The 22,917-nt window shown below is 41.4% G+C and overlaps 1 protein-coding gene across 1 annotated transcript; it reads right to left on the bottom strand.

Moving 5' to 3' along the window:
* Positions 1–243: 243 nt before the first annotated feature.
* On the bottom strand, positions 244–12,631 carry NDUFA12 (NADH:ubiquinone oxidoreductase subunit A12). The gene is made up of 4 exons (XM_080362185.1): positions 12,532–12,631; positions 10,742–10,824; positions 9,668–9,755; positions 244–482 (listed from the first exon to the last, which is right to left on the bottom strand). Exons 1-4 carry the CDS (start codon positions 12,618–12,620, stop codon positions 302–304), a joined length of 441 nt encoding a protein of 146 aa, XP_080218311.1. The 5' UTR covers positions 12,621–12,631; the 3' UTR covers positions 244–301.
* Between the last annotated feature and the right edge of the window lie 10,286 nt (positions 12,632–22,917).

The following is a 22,917-nucleotide window of genomic DNA, read 5'->3' as shown; positions in this document are numbered from 1 at the left end:
CTGTCTTTCAAATTTGTATTCTGTTGAATGGCACCAATGTGAGAAGTGACTGTCACAGGACTGGTTATCATGCTAAAAGAGTCTGAGAGCTGCTTGTGGGAAGACAAGGGCCACTGACAATATGACAAAAAGCCCAATATCTCGATGAGATTAAGACCTGTAAGGTATTCTGTCTTCTACCTCTTCCCAATGTTTTCTCACTTTTTTCCCTCTAATTCAATAAACTAAACGACAGCTGTTACAGGAGGCTTTTATTTTGAACAAAAGCCAAAGCTGAGGCAGATCACATTTTTTGTTGTCCTTATTTGCTAGCTGTTGTAGGTGGGATCCACTCTTGTATCTTCTTGCGAGTAGTAGAGTAAGGTACATACTGTCCAGGAGTGCCACTCAGGTTGAACTTATGGTTCTCCCAGATAAATTTACGAGCAACTGGTGGATGAGTAGTTGGAGGGTCATCTGTCATTGCATGAAGCCAGCGATGCCTTAAGAGGAAAAAGACACGTTGTTATCAAGAACATTACATGATCTGTAACAAGCCTTCCTCCCAACTCCCAAGAATTCTCCTCTGAAGAGACACTAGTATTTGCTCTGAGAGAAAAAGTATTTTAAGCTAGTATGGCTCTGAATGAGACTAATGATTTAAAGTAATTACACAACCATAATTGATAAATAACAGTTCTGCTTCCAAGCAACTAAAAGCACACCTGAGTCTGAATCTCCTGTTCCTTTGTACACTTCGTATTTGGGCAGAGAGTATTTAATGGTTTTGTATGGCCTTCATCAGCCAGCCAGGTCAAGGTAGGCACTACAAATGACAAAACCACAAAGTTTTGTTTTGCTGCCTCTGTTTTTTTTTGTTGTTGGGTATTGTGTTGGGTTTGTTTTGTTTCATTTTAATTAGCAGAGGATTACGCTGCACAATAATATCAATATGATCTCCAAAGCATTAATGAGGCTGCCACTTGGGATATGGATTAATGATGCAGGTTCACCTAAAACAATCATGTAAATGTTTACTGACTACACACTAAAATGATTAATACCAATCAGTAATGGGGTAATTGCCAAGTGATTATCCTTTACCTATGAACTAAATGTCAATTCTCCCCTGTGTAAACAACATTAATGATCAAGCAAAGAATTTTCCATAACAATTTACCGAAACACTACAGCAGGGATCAATGGAATTGATTTCATCCCATTTCTATTTCAGTGCCCAAAGCAACTTTCAAACCTGAATAACATTTTAATTATCTGCCAGTTTACATGTACTTCACACTGCCTGCACAGTTACGACAGAAGTGAGGTTACGACTTTTTTTTGCAAACGTATACATTTTTTTTACTGAGGCAGATTTAAAGAAGCTTCTGCTAATCAGCTTTTGCCAAAGACTTGACCTAAAAATAAGGAGTCTTCTATTCAAGTTGTTATTAGAAAGCCTAAAAATTCCACCTTTAGCAACAAATTGTGCACACTTAACTGATACAGCAAAACAAAACCACAATCAATGTAGTGAGGAACAGATGGACAAGTGTATTCTAAATCTGAAGAGCTCTACAGAAGGTTGATTATCTTTCCAAATAGATGCTAGACATTTATTTCAGAAGAAAAAAAAAAGACCTCACAACTTTGGATATAACTTCAGTACAAAATCTCACTTTAAAAAAAATTGTCAGCCATATGTTCATTTTCTGTAAGTAAAAACCACACAAAAACCCATAAACAAAAGGCACACATTGTAGGACTAAGGACCGCCAGGACACTGGCTTGAATACCAAACTGGACAGAACCATAAGATCCTTTAAAAGTAAGAAGAAAAAGCTTGTTTAGAGGTAAAGAATGGTCTCCTGTGGGAAAAAGCATCCACTTAGTGAGTTTGAAAGTTATACACACATTCAGATGAAGTGACCCAATGCAGCATGGATGGGAGGGGGATCCCTCTTGTCTTCCCTCTGCTCTCCTGTGTAAATCTGCTGTCATTTGAAGTATGCTCTTCCCACTATTTCTGTTAAAAAGATTATTTGGGGTAATGATTTTTGTCTGGAAGAAGGTGGCCCCATAACACTACTAATTACCTTGTGCTCTGAGGATACAGAATCAGGCCTTGCTCAATTTTAAACCTGGTATTACCAGCCTCCGAAACGCCCTGACCACATTACACAAAGCTCTGACCTTACGTGAACTCCTTCTACACACTCATGTCCATTAGAAAAATTCTGTGTACCACGAGTGGGCTTCACGCTACCCGAGATAGCACATGTCCTGCGACAACCAGCCTCCAAGCTGGCAGAAACGCTGTAACACAGCCAGTTTGACAGAGGTGGGATCATGTGCTCATACCTAACAAGCGGGCTCTCCGTTGCAAACACAAAGAAACACACAGTTTGTGGCATGGGAGGAAGGGGAAAAGAACAGCCCGTGCACCCACACACATTCTGCCAATGCTGACTTAAGGACCACATTTCAAAATGCTTCGTAGTATCACTCCAGAGGAGTGTTGGCTTTTCCAACCTGCTTATCATACATACAGAGGCAACTTGAACTCACACACCTTCACCTAGAGATGCTTCTGGTAATAGTGGGTCAGGGGTCCTGCAGTCAAAACCCAATTTGTGCACCTGTCACCACACCTCACCGTCCTCCACGCTTCATTTAACTCAGAAGACAAAAACCAGAACAGTTTCATTCTGTCATTTAAAATATTGTTTTGCAGCTTTTCTAATATTATATCCACGAAGTATTTTAAAATACAGTATTTTGGAGTAATTGATATATTTGCTTTTTGGATTTTCTTAAGTTCTGTAACATCAATAAGAAATCAGGCTCAAATTTAAACAGATCAGCAAAACCAATCCTTAAATCCTATTTTCTCACTGGAAGGCAGAAAAAAATTGCTCACCTACAAGACATGTCAGTACAGTCACAGGTACTGAAATACCTGAAGAGATTCCAAAAGTCTGTTTAGAACTCTATCCACTTATAAGTAAGAGTTTCAGTGTTTAAGCCTGGTCACAACAGAATCCCTTTAGAAGCCCAAAATGTGACTTCTTCTAAAACTATTATGATTTGCAAAGAGCCTGTTCTCTCAAACAAAAGTTCCTGCTCTCCACTTAAAAGATACAAAAACTGAAAACTCTATTTTGGGAAGACCTTCCCCTTAACAATCTCCCTTAAAGAGTCCTTTGAAGCCCTAATGTCTCAGACTCTAATCCCAGGTGCTCAAGAAAAAGCTTTTCATGCACTAAACTGAACCACATTAATAAAGAGATCTGGTGTCTTGCAGATGTCCAGATTTCTATACAAACTCTGCCTGTAAGTCCATGCATGGAAAAAACAGGATTCAAAAGCAATTAGTGACCTAAAACCTATAAAGCAGCAGAGAACTTACGCAGAGCAAAGTCAGGAGAACAGCAGAAGCTCTGAAGAGGCCAAGCAGCCTGAGGCCAGCAAAGCCTCTGGACTTTTCCTTGGGTACCCAGAAGACACCTCAAAGCACCCTCAAATGCTCTCAAGACTATGTATAATTTTCTCCTAAGTCTTTGACAAATATTTAAAAGCAAGCAGATTTCAAAGTGAAGCTGCAAGGGACCAGAGCCAATTATATTATATGATGTACAAGGTGTCAAACAAGAACGGATGCTACACAAACTCCGTAGCTACTACCATATGAGCATCTGCAAGGGGTTCAGGCACCATCTAGGTAAGTGCAGGACGTTTGCCAACTTGTTGCCATCCAGTTTTTTAACAAGTTAATCATGTTGCAACAAGACAAACGAGAAGTGAAGATACGTGTTATGGTCAAAGTGCGAAAAGTCTTTCAGTGTTTCCCCAAGTACTTAAGTGAATGAGAAATTAGGGATTTAGCTTTGACTAGCATAAGAAGCAGCCTTTTAATTTATTATTTTAAAGATAGTCTTCACTTATTATTCCGGGTCTATGTATGTGAAAAAAAAGGGACAAGAAACATGGTTTTGTTTGTGTACGCAAGGGAGATAATTTTGATTTCTCATGAAAGCTACAATAAGATATCACTGCACAGCAATAAGACAACATCCTGTTTATCTGAAAACACCACACCAGCATTGCATCTAATTATACACCCCACAAATTTATTGTGAAGCTACTGACAGGATGCAAATTTTACCCCACCCTTCCTTTTCTGTTCAATCTTTTTGTTCTGTTTTCCTTAGAGGCAGACTTGTAAAGCAGCATTTTTACAAGAGAACAACACTTTTCTTTACATTTCTTAGTAGGCTGGCACTTTAAGTCTCAGATGCTCCTTCCTCCCTCCTTCAGCTGTCATATCAACTAACAATGAAGACGCATATTATTCAACTGAATGTGAAATATTTCATTGTATTATGTTAGCACTTCTTTAGTTCCTTCCAAAGATGTCAGATTTGCACCAGAAGGAAATAAACAGCACAGGACATAACATAGTGAAAGAATAAATTATTTTTAACTAGCTTGTATACATAGAGTAGTCATTGATTTGTTTTTGCCAAGTATTTGGCCAAAACACAAACCAAGTTACACTAAACTAGATAAATGGTAAAGAGACAGTGTGTGGGCAGCCACAAAAGGCTTTGAATGCAATGCAAGAGAACTACACCCGGCATCCAGGATGTCAGGCCTTGACTTGCACAGACTTTATATGCTCTCAAAAGGAACCCTTACTCCGCAGCATAACCCTTTTCAAAGTGGAAAATTGGGTTCTAAGTTGCTCAGTGGGCTCAAACTGAACCTCCCAGAATCCTCCAAATGCAAATTTGTGCTCTTCTAAATTTCAGCTACAGGTGTACCCTGATCGCTGAATAGCAAATAGGAACTCATGGCAGGAATAAGCAGAGAAATAGGGAACTTTTGTATGAGATGTCAACATAACCCGAAATTCAAGACTGGTACAGAAAATACAGGGGGGAAAAAAGGCTACTCTCTTTGCTAATCCCAAACAGATTAAGACCAGTAAGATACTCAGCCCTCCCCTTGTTTCAGTGGAAATAACCAACAAACTCTTAATTGTGAGGGCCAAATAATCCAGAATTAAAAGTCTGGAAGTGATTTAGAGTCTCTGCATGTGCTTTAGACCCACAAAAGTATCAGCTACATCCATGTCACTCCCAGCAGATGTCTTCTGAAGTTGTTATGCAGCTGCTGTAATACTGGCTTCATCTTCCCAAAGCAAGTTATGCCAGGGAGGATGAGCAGAATTTTTTAGTGGTAAGGATAGTGATGTCCAACCTGCATCACCTCCTCAGTAATGTAAACCTACTGCTTCCTGTCCTACCCATCTCTCTGTGGCAGACAGACCATTCCTCTCCCTTCTGCAAGACATTAAATGCTTCAAGATTCTATCTATGGTCATTTCCTCTCCTTTTTAAGCAGCCCCAATTCTTTCCAACTGTCCTCAGAGGTCTGATTGTTCTTGCTGCTCTTCCCTGGGCTTCTTCCATTGGTCTATGTGTGCGTTTGTTTTTTTTAAGAGCGTGGTACCACAGTTGAGCATTATACCCGACATAAGTCTTCCTAGTAACAGCCGAAAGGAAAAGTCACTTTGCATGAGTGCAGGCAGTAATTCTTTCTACTTCTCTGGATGGCACACTTCTTTCTCAGCAGCACAATAACATGGACTCACCCAACCTGATGTCCCCATAACATCCTGCAGCACTGCCTGTTGCTCTCCTCCTGCACATCATAAAGTAAGAAGCTGCTGGTACTAGAAGAGCAAGGTCCTGCCCTCCATCTCTACATCCAGCCATATGATTTCACTCCTTTTCCTCTTGTGTTTGCAAAGTGAGAAAACGCAACTTGCCACGTTGCTAAACCTCTGAGTGCACATAATCTGGAGCAAGTAGGAACATTCATTAAAAAAAGCAGCACTGAGCTCTGATTCATCTATCTATATTTTACACCTTTAATATTTAACTTCTCTGTGCACCCTTTGATTAAGGAGGGTAAAAAGAAATAATTAAATGAATGAATGAATAAATAAATAAATAGCTAATGCTGCTTTAAGCACACTTTCTTACTATCAAACCTGCCCAGAACACTTCACACCTAGGCCTCAGCTTGCTTGTGATCCAAATCTGCTTCTGCTGGGGCGAGTGGACGGAGAGAACTATAAACCCTATAGCCCTTGCCCTAGGAAGAGAGTAAACTCCTTTATTATCAAGAAGTACATATTCAAGATAGCCAGTTTTTACTATGAAAACTCTTTGCCTGTTCCCTGACTAGCACTTACAAGCTGCTCAGGGATTTCAACAGAGTCACATGTTCCTCTTAAGATTAACATTTTCTTCCCTGGAAACCTTTCAAAAACTTCTCTGCAGAACCAAAAGCATAAAATGTTACATCTGAAAGTAATTTACCTGTACCATCTTCTTGCTTCGTTTTTCATTATTTTTGAGCAAAGAGAAGGCAGTTTTGGTTGTAACAAGTGCATCTGCACATATGTTGTGACCACGCATGAATGTGAGCATGTGCATGAAACAGCATACACCAGAGGTATAAAATAGCATCACCTGGTGCTCCTGGAGATGATTTACTAACTGTAGCATTTTTAGGTTGGGAGATAAATGAATGAGGATCAAAAGGTGATACTGAGCCTGCTAACATAACAGTAAAATGGAAATGAGCTCAATACACAGCCCAACAATTAGAGCAACTGTGTAATGGAGTATTGTATGAAAGCACTAAACAGAGTGCAAACAGGCATTGGTATAAACAGATTTAACTTTTATTGTCCGGATGTTCACAGAGCACATTCGATCCCTGTGTTCAAAAATGTAAGCACTAAGTCTCTGCAAACAACATGCCCTGAACAGCAGGAGACAAAACAAGTCTTTTGGCTTTCATAACTGCCTAACAGTAAAAGTGCCCAGTATCTTGTACAGCATTACAAGAAGATTAATACTAATCATTCCCAATGCAAGTATTGAGGGAATTTTAAAAAAATCTAATCAACTTGTCTCCAAAGTAGATACTAACATCTTGATTTTGAAGATAAGAAAAGAAAACCCAGAGTAACCATGAGGTTAAATAACGCAACTAAATCAGAATAAACCACAAGCCTACATAATCTGATATGGCAATATTTTAAAAAAGCAACAGACTCAATTCCCTGTATAGCAGATGTATGTCAAAACAACTCTCTTGATTTCCTTCAGACTGCGATTTCAGTGCATCCATTGTCAAAAGACCTTACACCACTTATTTCAGAACACTGAAAATACCCAGTTGTTCCTAAAAATGGTACATATGTTATTACATATGAGATGTTTTTCCTTGCTGCTTTTTCCTTTTCTCCAGTATCTGACAGAAGATAAAGGGTATATAAATAAATTTGCATCTTATTTTTTTCCAGAGAGTTGTTTTCAGAACTTTTCAATATATCAAAATGCTTTTTTCCATTCATCACACATGAAATGCAAGGTCCACCTGATTGTATTTCAACAATCATATTCCACAATCCCGAAGGCACAGAACTGGCCACAAAACTACACTTCAAGATGTAGTGTATTCAACAACCAGAAACACAGAGAAAAAGAACCTCTATTACAACTTATACTGAAAAAATAAGTGTTTTTCCTGCACATCTGCTAGTGCTCTCTATACTTCCCAAGAAAATAGTGTAACTACATGTACAATAGGATCTCTATAAGGGCACTACTAAACCATTACAAAATAGTCAGCATTACTATTAAAAAAATTTAAAAAAAAAGAAAAGGAAAAATCTGAAATCCAGGCTAGTCCTGGTCTTAAACCTCGGTTTTATTACAAGTGTCATCCTTAGGCATGACAGTTGCAAAATATTTTCTGAAAGTAACACCAGCATAAAGGATGTACTAAAAGCTCCTTCCATCTGCAGAGGGTACAACAAAATACCTACAAAATGCTCTACTGAGCTGAATTAACTACCCAGAGTCAAGAATCAGTGTTTAGATGTAGTATTCAGATCACAATCCAGCTGTCACAGTGGTACTTTATCTACTTCCCAGTTGACCCAATTCAAATTTCCATCTGTTGAAGGGCAGACTAGTGCTTTAAGAAATCAACATTTTTTTTATAACTGACAGGACAGATACAGGACCAAATTAATCTCTGTTAATATAATTTCACGCAATCTAATTTATTTCCAATGAACTTCTGGGTCCAAAAACACCCATTCATTTCCTATATAGTTGCACAACCCCAGTGTTACACTGACAGCAACTTGTACAATATACTAAGTCTCAATTCAGAAGTTTATGCCATGTTAAAAATTCAAGATATTACACCATCAGATAAAAACCCCAGTGTCTCAAAAGACAGCACTTAGTCGAAATACTCCTATTTTTAAAGATCTATCTAAGCAGTATAGAATTAAAGGTCAGTGATTTAGATGTGTCACAAAGATCAGATTCCTACATCAGAATAAACATCTAAGTTTGCCACAGTACACAAATATTTATCAGCAACTGAAAAAAAACAAACAACAAAATGAAAACCAACAAATTAAAAACCTGAGCAGTTCTGCACAACTAAGTTTCCTGACTAAAATACCTCAGAACACAGGACTGTCCACCCTTTCATGCTCCATTGCACTGAGCGGTCTTGACAATAATGAAACATTTTTCTTCTAGGGCAATTTTTTCTCCGCTGACCAGAAAACAAGTTTTTCTACGTCTCTAATTTATGTGAGTTAAACAAGGTACTTAATCCTAGAAATATGACGTTGATGCTCAGGCAGAAATTCTTTACTGAGGTTTGTAAGGACACAATAAACAACACAAACATGAGCAAAGAAAAAAAATACCAACCAAAAAAAGGCCTCAAAATCAAGAAAATCTTGAAAACCAGCATGGTCTACTAGTGAAAAGATAAAAACCAGAACCAAACAACTGTTATTACACGGATAACAAGGAAAAGCCCCATACTGGCAGGAACATGCTAGTTTTGGAGACTATAACGTTGCTCTGAAAAATGATGCCATTAAGCTCTTACTGGAGAAGACAGAAAAAAATATGGATGGCATTAAACATAATTTTATGGTTGGGAGAATCTGAAACAAAATCGACTACTTAGACGGCCTACCCATGTATTTCTCAAATGTTCTAATGAGAGTCACAATCTGGGAGTTTAGATAACCACTCTGAGCCTTGGCACAGAGTATCTATCACACAAAGAATAAAGACCAATGTTTACCAATGTTCAGTACAAACAAGTGCCTCCTGTTTCATGGCTGTGAATTAAAGAATGTTTATTCTATCATTGCTTTACATTCTTTAGGCTCTTGTCTAGAACAGATAATAAAAATATTTTTCCTACCTCTGGCTGCTCAATGCTATTGGACACCTTGCCAAACCATTAAAACAAGATCACAGCTAATAAAGAAAGTTCAAAGACTGGCTTGACCTGCTCAGTCTGGCTGGCAAAATGCTTTTCTTATTCCAAGAAGCAGTGAGTGCAACTGTCAGGACAGAGAGCAATATAACATTATGAAGGCAGTTCAAATTTAAAAGTAACTAGCCTGAAATCTTCCAGCCATACATAAGATAGCTGTATCCAATAAAACTTTATTATAATAAAACTTTTATGCTTTCGTTAATCTTCTGCTTTGTAACAGAAGAAAATATAAAGGAAATTACACAACTGATATCTGTCCACATTATTAAGATAAATGGTTTACCATTCAGGGGGCACCATACTTCCATCAACTTCCCAGTATGTATTTTTGCCATTCATCTCATCAGTATAGATGACCCATCTGTGTCGACCTTAAATAAACAAACAGAAGTATTGTATTAGCTCTAAAAAAAAATCATATAAAGGAGAGAATTCATGGAAACACAAGGAAAAGTATCTTGACAAAGTTATCAGCACTTATTTCAAGTCAGTACAGCTTTATTTTTGTAAGTCTTCTGTATTTCCACTGTTACTGTATTTCTATATGGCTGAATCCAACACACTCACAAGGAAGCAAATACCAGCTATTGTATAAGGGATGGGAAATAGGAACTTACAAAATTTTCAGGCAGAGAAAGAGGTTTGGGGTTTTTTCACCCCATTAGGAGTCTTTTTCCAAAAGGACATCGCCGTTAGTAACCTAAGATTAAACCAAGTTTCAGTCATATAAAACTATCAAGCAACATCTGCCAGCAGCTGCTTTCCCCAAGTACTCTACAAGTTAACTTACAATAGGCAGAGCTTGGAAAAAAATCCGCAAACTGACCTCACTTACCACCATTGCTGGTTTAGGTGCTACCTTTTTAAGTACTCTAGGAATGTTATTTAAAATCTGACTACTTAAGGTAATGGGAAGTTTAAGCTAATGTGTGTTTTCCTGCCCTGAAGCGATCAGATAAATAAGTAGGCTGTGAGGCAGTTTTAAAGACAGTTCTCTTTCTTCCCTCACCTGTTAGGCTACCAGCTTTTCAGTTAAGGACCAAACTCATTCCATTATCATATATCACACAAACTCAACCACATTCTCATATAGGCATATATACATAGAAAGCACTTGACTGGCTTAGATTTATCCTATGATTATTATGTCAGATTGAATATGTTTGCAAATGGATTGATGGAAGCAGTAGAGAGGCAGAAGGTTTCAGAGCATTTCTATGAGCCCCCTTTCGAAGACTCACACAAGTCAAGTGCGAGGAAGTCGCACAGGCAACAAGTTCTATGTCACCAGCAGAAACCACGCAATCTATACATACTCAGACAGTCAGTCAGGAGGTGTTCACATTAACACACATACCAAAGAAGTTCCTTGTGTCTTCATAGTACTTGTTTCCATATTTATCAGTTCCTACCAGTGTACCAGTCTTCAAATCATTGACCCTGTAAATTACCAAGACAACAGTTTCAATTGACATCACCTTAGAATTAAGTTGTGACAGAAGTTTCTTAGGGAATGGTAAAAATCTGTAACGAAAACTCTTAAACACACCTATGTAAAACTATTTAAAAAACCCACAACTATTCAAGCTTAATGATTGCAAAAGATAATCACCAATTCCTTCAGCTAACATCAGCATGCTTTTACTGTGTGCCACACTGACAGGAGAATAAGCATCACACAAAAAGGCTTTTGGGGCCTATTAGTTATTTAAAAGCTCTTTATAGAGCAAGATAAAGCAACTCTACAATACAGCACAGTTTAACATCCACAAAACCTTATATACTGTGGAAGAGAGTCCCAGAGACACAGACTAATTCACTTAGTTGAAGACACTACCATTCGTCTCAACTATTTGTTACTACCAATCCATCATGAAACAAGGCAGAGATGAGAGGTGAGTGGAGGAAAAAATAGGAGAAAGTTTAATGTGGATAAGTGCAAAGTTCTGTGCTTGAGGAACAAAGTGCATAGGCATGACTGAAAACAAAAGCCGTAACTAATTCTGCAGAAAATGCCACTGAGGCTAAAGGGCATTCAAAGCTGAGCACAGGTCAATAGTGACAACCTGTTGCCAAAGATACAGATGTGGGGTTTGAAGTATTAAACAATTACAGCTGGTCAGGCAGATGAACCAATTCTCTGCTTTACACCGCAGGATTTCAGCAGAAGCACAGCTTTCAGATCTGTGCACCAACAGTTCAAGAAGCCAATCTGAGGTGATCTGGAGTAAAGAGCTGTCGGACCAGTGCGATGGTGCTCAGCAGAAGCACAGGAGGTGGCTGCAGCAGAGCAGAGCAGCACCGCAGCAGACACGGCTGCAACAACAGGACTAATTCTTCTTCTCTGAGGAGACCTCATCACAGTCTACAGCCTCCTCACAAGAGAAGGAGCAGGCGCTGATCTCTTCTCTCTGGTAACCAATGACAGAACATGAGGGAATGTCAGGAAGATGTGCCAGGGGAGGTTTAGGTTGGACACCAGGAAAAGGTTCTTCACCCAGAGGGTGCTGGAGCACTGGAACAGGCTCCCCAGGGAGGTGTCACGGCCCCAAGCCTGACAGTGTTCAAGAAGAGACTTGACAACACCCTCAGACACATGGTGTGAACTGTGGGGTTGTCCTGTGCAGGGACAGGAGTTGGGCTTGGTGATCCCTGTGGGTCCCTTCCAACTCAGGACAGTCTAAGATTCTCAACCTCTGAGGCTCAAGTCCAGGAAACCCTGCCCGGGCTACAATGACAACCTACTCAGCTGTCTAACGAAGAGCGAACATGGGTGGAGCCATGCCGGGGACGCTCTGAGCACAGCACCGGCTGCGACCGGGAGTGAGGGCTGCAGCCGCCAGCCCGCCGCCGCCAGGGGAGCGCACGGCGGGTTCCAGGGCGCGGCACGCCGCCGCCCGCCGCCTCGGCCCGGTCTGGCCCGGCCCCGCGCACCGCCCGGCCCTTCCCCAGAGCCCCTGACCGCCCCGGCGTGGCGGGGCCCGACGCCGGCGATGGACGCCCCGTCCTCGCCCCACCCCCCGCCGCCCTCGCTTGGTGCGGGGCAGGCCGGCCGCGACCCGCCAAGGTGACCCCGCGGGGCAGCGAGGCGGGAGCGGGGAGACCCCCCCCCGCCGCCTGCCCTGGGCGCGCCGGGCGCCCCGTTACCTCAGCAGCTGCCACAGGGCGCCGCGAACGCCGCCATGGCCGCCGAGGTGCTTCAGCGCCCGCTTCACCAGCTGCACGTACTCCGCCATCTTGGGGCGGAGCCTCCCGCTCCGGGGTAGCCCCGCGTCCCACCCCTCGGCGCCGCCCGCCCCTTCCCGCGGCAGCAGCGCCTCGTCCGGCCGGCACAGTCCGGGTGTTGTGGCAGCGCTCGCCGTTTGCTCGGTGGTTGCCAAGTCTCCCAGGGGCACCGGAGGTGGCTGCCCGGGCCTTTTGGTAGAACACCCGAGGTTGCAAAATCGTTAATCACAGAATCACAGTATGTTTGGGATTGGAAGGGACCTCAAAGATCATCTAGTCCAATTCCCCTGCTGGAGCAGGAACACCTAGATGAGGTTACACAGGAAGGTGTCCAGGCAGGTTTTGAATGTCTCCAGAGTAGGAGACTCCACAGCTTCCCTGGGCAGCCTGTTCCAGTGCTCTGTCACCCTCACTGAGAAGTTTCTTCTCACATTTAAGTGGAAACTCTTGCGTTTCAGTTTGCACCCATTGCCCCTTGTGTTACGGTTGGTTGTCACTGAGAAGAGCCTGGCTCCATCCTTGTGACACTCACCCTTTATATATCTGTAAACATGAGTGAGGTCACCCCTCAGTCTCCTCTTCTCCAAACTAAAGAGACCCAGCTCCCTCAGTCTTTCCTCATAAGGGAGATGCTCCACTCCCTTAATCATCTTAGCTGCCCTGCACTGGACCCTCTCCAGCAGTTCCCTGTCCTTCTGGAACTGAGGGGCCCAGAACTGGACACAATATTCCAGATGGGGTCTCACCAGGGCAGAGTAGAGGGAGAACCTCTCTCGACCTACTAACCACCCCGCTTCTAATACATCCCAGGATGCCATTGGCCTTCCTGGCCACAAGGGCACAGTGCTGGCTCATGGTCATCCTGCTGTCCACCAGGACCCCCAGGTCCCTTTTCCCTACACTGTTTAATAAAGTATGCTTTGTTGAGAGATCCTGCCAGGGCCTATTATATTGGCAAGGTAATAGTTTCCTATAGTCTGGCCTCACAAGCAGCTTGTCAGCCACCTCCTCTGTGAGCTGCTTGGATGAGGAATGTGGCTCCATCATCCTCATTAACCCTCCTGCCAAGAGCAGCGGGCTGCACTCAGATGCCCTTGACCACCTCCTCACCAGGCAGCAGGTGCACAGCTCCCTCAAAACCTGCTTTCACAAATGCTTATGTCCCTGGCTGTTCACAACCTGCTGCTGGGGCAGGATCTCAACATTCTTGTCCCAGGTACAGCCGGACCAGCCAAGAGGAGATGATAATTTCCCTGGACTGGCAGACCACGCTTCTCCCAGTGCAGCTAGCATGTGTTTTGCTTTGTGGTAACAGAGCAACTATCCAGAAAAATACCCAGCAGTGAGACCCTTCTTCAGGCTTTTGTTAAAAGTTGCTGAAGGGGATTTTCTGATGAAGACACAAAAGATTTGGGCTTCCAGTCTGCATAGTGTCTAGATCCATAAAAGAGGATTTGCCTACAGCTCACATGTGAAGGTCAGCAAGAGACAACTTCAGGATAGGGATGCGCCCTCCTTTTTATGGAAATCTCTCATGTCTGTCCCTTATCTCACACAGGTCACAAGGTGCACAATGAGAAAAGGGTGAAGAAGACAGGCAATGAGGAGTACAGGATTGCCTAGATCAAGTTAGGAGACAGAGGAGGTGACATCTCACCCCATTCAGACTGTGGGTGATGGTCAGAGAAGAGCTTCAGTGTTGCCCCTCTCTGGCTTTTCCCAGCTCTCATAGTCCATTCAGGACTGTGTATCTTTTATCTTGTTCATCTGTCCACCCTGCCATCCCTGTCTCGTCCCACTGTCCTCTCCTGAGTCTGCACCAGCATGAAAAGGTATTTTTGATCACCCTGCTGTGGACATTGGGAGGACTTTGCTGCTCTCGCTGCAGGGCTGGTCTGGCAGGTTGCAGAAAAGACTTCATTGACCTTCACAAGGCTAGGACTACACAGGCCAGCCAAAAATAGATCCGCGGTACCTTGTCAGAACAGGCAGGACTTGGAAAAGCACCCAGTAAACACATCATCAGTGCTGCAAGCGGCACTGGCCGATCAGCGGAGCCTGGCTGTCAGCACAGAGAGAAAAGTGCCTGGGTGCGGACATTGTCAGAACTGGGGATTTGGGAAGGGACAAAGCAGGAGCTGAAGTGAAAAATGAAGTAGGTGGTGTTAAACCTGAAAGGAAAATGAGGTTGGGAAAAAAGGTCTGTCAGCCAACTTTGCAGTTTGGAAATATAAGACTCATTTCAATGTAAAGTCTAGTGGTCTAAGTTTCCCATTCAAAAATTTTTAATTTCAAGACAAGTGTTCAAATACAAAATGCAAACCCTGCTGATTCAGTGCTTGGTCCTCTAACCACAGCATCTCTTCCGTGGTAGGTCTCAGGCTTCAGTACACTTGTGGCAGGTTATTTGCATTTTCACAATCAAAACTCTTAGAAAATTTATTAAATATGTAAAATATGCTCAGATAATTGTACATTAGTGGGCAGAAAAACAGGAAGGAACATCTACAGTCAGAATTCACTTGTTTTATTGTCTGTAACTTCATGCACAGAAACCATTATTTTGATATAAACTACTGATGATGGAGTGTAAAGTATGAAAGAAATGTAGTTCACATTGGGACAGCCAACTTTTGAAGCATTGGATAGACTCAGCTCTTGAACCAGTTTCTGAGCCTCTTCCTGATTCCTGTAACTGGAATCATTTTCATTGACTGAGAGTATGATTCCATGAGCATTTTCTCTGCTGGCACTGAAATAACTTTTTTACTATTATTTTTTTTTTCCCCAAAGTGTTAAAAACATCTGGATCTGATTCACATGGCACCATGGTTCTCAAACCACTGTGGAGGATAGGACATTGCGACACAAAGCTGGAAGAAATTATTAACTTCTTAATGTGACCTTGATCCTACAGAAGATTTTGTGGAAATACATTCTTAATAGCAGGAACAATTTACAGCATCTTTGAATTACTTGTTTTTTTGTTTTGTTTTGTTTTACTATTTGTCTGCATTAATTGGGTCAAGTGAGATCTCCACTTAAACTTTCATTAGCTCCTAACTATTGAAGTCCCATCACATCTGTGTAAAGTGCTTTTGTTAATGTATTTGGTCAGTGAGCATGAAAAAAGAATCTTACTACCAAGCTGAAAATTCTCCCTGAAATCGGTACAGATGTCACGGCTGAATACATTGGAGTGCAAATGCAAATATAGTGTTTTCCTAAGAATTTATTGGGGCATCTTTGGGAGGCAGAACTGAAATGCTGTCTTGTCACTCAAGTAACTTATAAAACTCATGCATCCATAAGGAACTTTTATTTCCCAGTTTTTAAAATTTAAGACCCTGTTAAGATTGGGGGAATGACCTATTAGAGAGCAGTGTAGGGGAAAGGGACCTGGGGGTCCTGGTGGACAGCAGGATGACCATGAGCCAGCACTGTGCCCTTGTGGCCAGGAAGGCCAATGGCATCCTGGGGTGTATTAGAAGGGGGGTGGTTAGTAGGTCGAGAGAGGTTCTCCCTCTACTCTGCCCTGGTGAGACCACACCTGGAATATTGTGTCCAGTTCTGGGCCCCTCAGTTCCAGAAGCACAGGGAACTGCTGGAGAGGGTCCAGTGTAGGGCAACAAAGATGATTAAGGGAGCGGAACATCTCCCTGATGAGGAAAGGCTGAGGGAGCTGGGTCTCTTTAGTTTGGAGAAGAGAAGACTGAGGGGTGACCTCATTAATGTTTACAGATATATAAAGGGTGAGTGTCACGAGGATGGAGCCAGGCTCTTCTCGGTGACAACCAATGACAGGACAAGGGGTAATGGGTATAAACTGGAACACACAAGGTTCCACTTAAGTATGAGAAGAAACTTCTTCATAGTGCAGGTGACAGAGCACTGGAACAGGCTGCCCAGGGAGGTTGTGGAGTCTCCTACTCTGGAGACATTCAAAACCCGCCTGGACACCTTCCTGTGTAGCCTCATTGAGGTGTTCCTGCTCCGGCAGGGGGATTGGACTAGATGATCTTTTGAGGTCCCTTCCAATCCCAAACATTCTGTGATTCTGTGATTCTGTGAATATGGTTTTGTTCCCCAAAAGTTAGTACAGTAAACCTCACTGCCTCAAAAACTCTTGCTAAACACACTTAATGCTGCCTTGCTTTTCTCCTGTGGTCCAAGTAAATGGCACAGAATTACTGACAGAACTCTTTTTCAGGCTTAAAAAATGCCTCTCAAGTCTGAACGGGACTTAGTTGCTTCTTTTTCTAATATTGATTCAGAGTACAACAAACAAGAATATATTTTTCAAAGATAAACAAATCAGATTCCTGAATGGCTCAAAGGCAACTTCCCTGGATTTTGATAGCACACGACAGTCTCACCAAATCCTTCATAATTCAGTTTTTATGTGAAGAGCTTTTTTAATTGGTATGATTGATCTTGAAAAGGTTCATATATTCTCAAAAGGTGCAAAAATCAACTGATCTCCAGAATAAATCAGTATTTATATTTTACCTTAGAAGAACTAGTTTGTTTGTTCCACTGCCATTCCCTCTATTCTTAGCATGGAGAGTCACATAAATTTATTCTGCAATGGTTCACAGCTGTGGAACATACCTTTGCAACATTTATTAGAATTCATTTTCTTAATTAAACTAAGTAGCGAATGTAGATTTTGAAAATAATGTTATCACTTCCTGCCCCATCCTTCTAAAATGGCAAAGTTCCATAAGCAAAGTCCAATCCACAGCACAAGTCTCCATAATTCAGTGTCCCATAAAACTCAAGTCCAGTCTCTAACCATAGTTCCTCTCCCTCTAGTCTACACAATGCAATTTCTAATGCTTTCACTAATGGATTTTTTAGCCAGTTCTTTAATCCATATTAGTTCCAAAAAGCACAATGTAAACTTCTTTTGTCAATTGGGTTCAATTAGTTTAAAAGGTAAATTCAAAGCCTGGAGCTAAGATGTAATGTTACTAAAAAAGCACATATTTTATAATTAAAAAAAAAATTAAATATGCATATGCCTCTGTGACAACAGTAAAATATTCAAAACCTCCACAATAATAAATTTACTGGCACTTTTAGGAAACACTTGCCACTTTGTGGGGTCTATTTGGGTTATGTCTCCAGCGGTAACTCTACTTTCAACTTCGATTTCCCAATGGCAAAATTCCACTGGTTACAGGATGAAAGAAAAACTCATTTTAGAGTTGCTCCTTAGCAAGCCTTCATTAACCAAGTATGTGGCTGTTCAGTTTGCTCCCTAGTCAAACTCCAAGATGAAGTAGAATTGAAGTTATCGTAAAGGGAGTTGGACACCTCATGAACAGCTTCTTGGAAGGGATTAGACCGCAGGTCTGCAGAGCACCAGAAGTCTGCAGGACCAGAGCCACAAGGTCAGCTGCTCATAAGTCTCTTGTCAACCATCTTGTTGGGGAAGCTGGTGTCACCAGGAGGTTCATAGCATGGGAGTTTGCTCCTCTGGATGTCCAGTGGACGGTTGTGCTGAATGAAGTGCACTGTATTAATTCAGAAGAACCCATGGTGGAGTGGCTCTGTTTAGTTGCTGTGCTCTCGCTGGCAACTCCACCACATAAGTTTAATTAAAAGCATCCCCAGAACATCACTTCTGTGCTATCCCCCCTTTCCCCTACCACTCCACACAAGCCACAGATACTCTTCTCTAATTAGCACCCCAGACATCTTCCCCTGATCCAAGCGCTGTTAACTTGAAAATGTATTTCAGCAAGTATTACTCTGAGATCCAGTTACTGAAAAATAATGAAGAAATCATAGAAGGTCCTGAGTTGGAAGAGACCCCCAAGGATCATGGAGTCCAACTCCTGTCTCTGCACAGGACAGCCCCACAGTTCACCCCATGTGTCTGAGTGTGTTGTCCAGTCTCTTCTTGAACACTGTCAGGCTTGGGGCCATGACACCTCCCTGGGGAGCCTGTTCCAGTGCCCCAGCACCCTCTGGGTGAAAAACCTTTTCCTAATGTCCAACCTAAACCTCCCCTGGCACATCTTCCTGCCATTCCCTCGGTCACTAAAGAGAAGAGATCAGCACCTGCCCTTCCTCCTCCCCTTGTGAGGAAGCTGTAGACCGCAGTGAGGTCTCTTCTTAGTCTCATTTTCTCCAGGCTGAACAAACCGAGTGACTTTAGCCACTCAGTGCATTGGTTCAGCCAGTAGCAACAGCCACAAAACCCTTAAGCATCCAGATGTTGATACATGAAGATGGTGATACTTGAGTGGTCCCAATGACTTGCTTTCATCTCCAGTGCAGTGACTCAGAGGAAACACTTTGTTCCTACACTCAAGCTGAAATGCACAACCCTGACTTGTGATGAAGACTCATGTAGTAGAAAATAGTATTCTGTATGAGCTGTTGTGTATCAGAGTGAGGGTTGGGCTTTACATGAGAGAGCACAGAGGGTAAAGGATGACTTTGGTGGCTCAACAGGGCTGTTCGCAGGCCTGTTTTAATGCAAGACTTTGAGATCACCAAGTCCAAACCCCCTGCTAAAGCAGGTCCACCTAGAGCAGTGTTACATTTCCTCCTCACACCTCTGTTGAATAACCCCAAAGAACAGATGATGAAGTACAAATGTTCTTTGGGGTTGACAGAGGTATGAGAAGGAAAGGCAAGACTGGGTGCTAGGGACGTTTGCTGAGTAGAGGGGAAAAAGGGAGATGCCATGAGGAAATGAAGTTGGAGAGTTCCCAGACAAGTGTTTGCTGTTCACCAGAAAAATGTTTTTTCTAGAGAGCTCTTCCTTTTCCCTTCTGAGGTAACCAGAAGGCTGTAGAAAGTTACTGCTGTAAGAAAGAGAGAATAACTGGTTAGCATTCTGAATGGGAACAGGGCTCTGTGGAAGTTAGAGCAGGTCCAGAGGAGGCCACAAAAATGATCAGAGGACTGCAACAGCTCTCCTATGAAAAAACACGGAGAGAATCGGGGTTGTTCATCCTGGAGAAGGCTCCATGGAGACCTTATTGTGGCTTTTTAATACTTAAAGGGAGCAAATAAGAAAGATGGGGACAGACTCTTACCAGGGCCTGTGGTGACAGGATGAGGGGCAATGGTTTTAAACTGCAAGAGGGTATATTTGGATTGGACAGAAGGAAGAAATTCTCTATGATGAGGGTGGTGAAACACTGGCACAGGTTGCCCAGACAGGTGGTAGATGCCCCATCCCTGGAGACATCCCAGGCCAGGCTGGATGGGGCTCTGAGCAACCTGATCTAGTTGAAGATGTCCCTGCTCATTGCAGGGGGTTGGACTGGATGACCTTTGAAGGTCCCTTCCAACCCAAATCATTCAATAGTTCTGTGAGCCTAAGTACTGAGAAAGGTAAGTTTTTAAAACAGAGCCAAGAGAGAGCCTGGAGTAAGTTTTCATGGGGAAAAGACTCTGAATGCTCATTTCCAGCTCTCATAATTACTAAACTCATTCCATCATCCAAACTGTGTTTACTACCAGTGCACCTTACAAACATTGTCTCTGCAGTGCATCAGTGGGTAATTAATTTACTTTATGATAAAAAACATTTCAGAATTTAAGCATGAAAAGAACGGCAGCTCATTTCTCATTTGGGATGCTGTTCTGGGTTATCTGCACATTCATGAAAACACCACACATTTATAATAGGAGACAAAGACTAAAAAAATTACACTTTTTCAGTTATCACTGAGAAATCAGTTCTGGAGCAGACCAAAACTTGCGATAATGTCACAATTTTAAACATGAATAAACTCATTATTTATCCAGTAATATTTAAAACGGAGATAATTAAAGCTGAACATCTTAGGCCTGTATTTCTTTCAAAAGAAAAACAATCTGTGTTCAACCATACTCTATCTTCCAACCTAAAACTGATCCATAATGAATCAAATAATCATTCCCAAATATACATTATTGCATTATATGACATTAAGACCTATGATCAGGGTTCATTACAATACACATCTCTATGTAGTCTTTTAAAAGGCAAAAAAATAATAAACTAAATTTTACAATAAATTATTACATTTTCAGATTCATAGGGCCAAAAGTAGTAAGCATGGAAACAAAGGGTTAATAGCAACAAAGACTAGAGAACAGCAAGATACTGCGACTACCACAAATTCCAGAGACTGAACATAACTCACAATCCTACATTGTGTAATAAAAATGGGAAAGATCCATAAACTGTAACCACTGTTTTAGGTCTATAAGTCAATCCATATAAAACACTAACAAAGTAATAGGTTATTGCAATTTTTTTCTATAATAGAAAGTTACAGTCTATTTTTAAAAATACAGCCAAAATAGAATTTACCAGTATAGCCAGGTTTCAAGACATTTACAGTGATTTATTTCTTATGCAACAGCAGGACAACTACATTGACATTGTAATGCTCACACTGGAACCGCAAAGGCTGAACAAAATGAACAGACCAGTTTCAAAATGAACAGACTGATTTGCACTGACACTGAAGATCACACAGAGAGAATAAATGTATGGACAGGCTAAGTTTGTAACTGCAGAAGGTACTACAATGGATGTACTTTTGAAAAGAGTTTAAAATATAACAATTATTTGCACCAGAAACTTTACCAGTATGAAACAAGAAACCTAAACCTACGTAAGTATGTACAAAATGTATTTTAGTGAAAAATGTTTGAACTAATTAGGTTATTGTGTGTAACACTGCTCCCATCTTTAAATTACAGGATTCTGAAATGTATAAAATTGCTTTTCCTTTCATGTGATATATATTAAAATGGTTTTTCTTGCTGTTAACATTGAAAATTTTAAAGCTGTTGAAATGAAACTTGTCCTTTCATTGGCAAAAAGACTTTTTACTTTTTGACTGGTAAATGCCACAATTTGGTTAAGTCCTGATTGGGTGTGAAACTGTCAGACTGCTGAAGATCAGAAGTCTGAAAAATAAATTAAATGTGAAAGGAAGAGGTGACAAAATAATGAGGTATTTTAACATCCATGGTGGAATGAGCTTCAATATTCATGTTTTTGTTAGCTGAATAACAATGTCACTGACCAGCATGAAAGAAATCGGTAATACTAGCCAGCCTTTTATTCAGCAGCAAAGAGCATTTATTCACAAGACTAAAAAGGACAATAAATCACACAGGTGGTAATGTGAGATCATGTAATCACAAAAAATTGCTGTTAGAAACACTAAGGGCCTGAGTTGAAGGTAACAATGTGCTGCATTTAACTGAGCAGCAATTATCTTAAACCAAAACCAAAACCAAAACCACACCATCAAAACCAGAACGTCACTGTTTAGCCTTTCCATGAAATGTCGCATTATGATCAGATAACTGCAATGGTTAACAGGCAGAAAGAAGAAAAAAAGTGCTTTTATCCCTGTATTAATTTACCTGTTTTAAAGCTCCCATTCCTGAGAAAATGCAGTTATGCCTCCTTCCTTATTGGAAGTATGAATTTTTAATTTTATTTAGGAAGCAATTTTTAAATGGTTAACAAAAAATCTTGATGAGCAAAGTGAACAACCCTGAAGCAACAACCAGCAGTATGGGATGCAGCTTCTCAACCATCACAAAGACAAGAGAGGTTACTTGCCGGGCAGCACAGACCAGCTCACCCGACCTTTAAACCAATCCTGAACTTCTCATGAAAATTTATTACTATGAAAAAATATAAGAAAACTTTTTTTTGGGGAAAAAGAAAAGGTTACTTACCAGCAGCCAGAGCTCTTTGCAATGTGTTGTGTGTATGCACATTTGCTCTACAGAGGTCCAAACATCAGAGGTATCCAAGAGCATAAAATGGGGTTTTTTTGGCCCTTAGAGCACTACAGGTGTGGGCTCATCTCTCCCCTTTCCATTGACTTTACAGCAAGTATAGAGTTACGTCACTCTGCCAGCCACACATAGCAAAGGAGAAGGATATATGGTTGTCACATATATGGACAACACAAACAATTTCTTTGAGATAAGCAGCTTTTCTTTACAAGCATATCCACACCATGGATAATTAAGTGTCCCAGTATCCTCAGAAAAAGGTGGCTGGCAGAGACTTCTTGGTTCTTTGGTTGAAGATATCTTGAGCTAGTTGTCCGGCTTGCAAAGACATGAAACAGAGATATCATTGAGCAAAGCCCCAAATGTAGTCGGAGAAACATTAGAGTATATCCTGATTATTGATGGCAACTTAATCATACTGTTTTCAAGAGAGGTAATACAGTCCGGTATCTAGTTTGGAGATGGTTATCTTGTTTGTTTTCTCAGCTGGTCAAGATAACTAGATTCAAGACAATCTGAAAGTCTCTGTCC

Source organism: Nesoenas mayeri (genome assembly GCF_963082525.1).
Source record: "Nesoenas mayeri genome assembly, chromosome: 1".
In the NCBI taxonomy this organism is placed as follows: domain Eukaryota; kingdom Metazoa; phylum Chordata; class Aves; order Columbiformes; family Columbidae; genus Nesoenas; species Nesoenas mayeri.
This window is presented reverse-complemented; position numbering and strand designations above follow the sequence as displayed.

Coding starts and splice junctions, on each gene's coding strand:
- NDUFA12 (XM_080362185.1), bottom strand. CDS start 12,620: ATGGCGGAGTACGTGCAGCTGGTGAAGCGGGCGCTGAAGCACCTCGGC. Junction 10,825..12,531: donor GCCCTGTGGCAGCTGCTGAG/GTAACGGGGCGC, acceptor GGTAATTTACAG/GGTCAATGATTTGAAGACTG. Junction 483..9,667: donor AGTATGGTGCCCCCTGAATG/GTAAACCATTTA, acceptor TTTCCTCTTAAG/GCATCGCTGGCTTCATGCAA.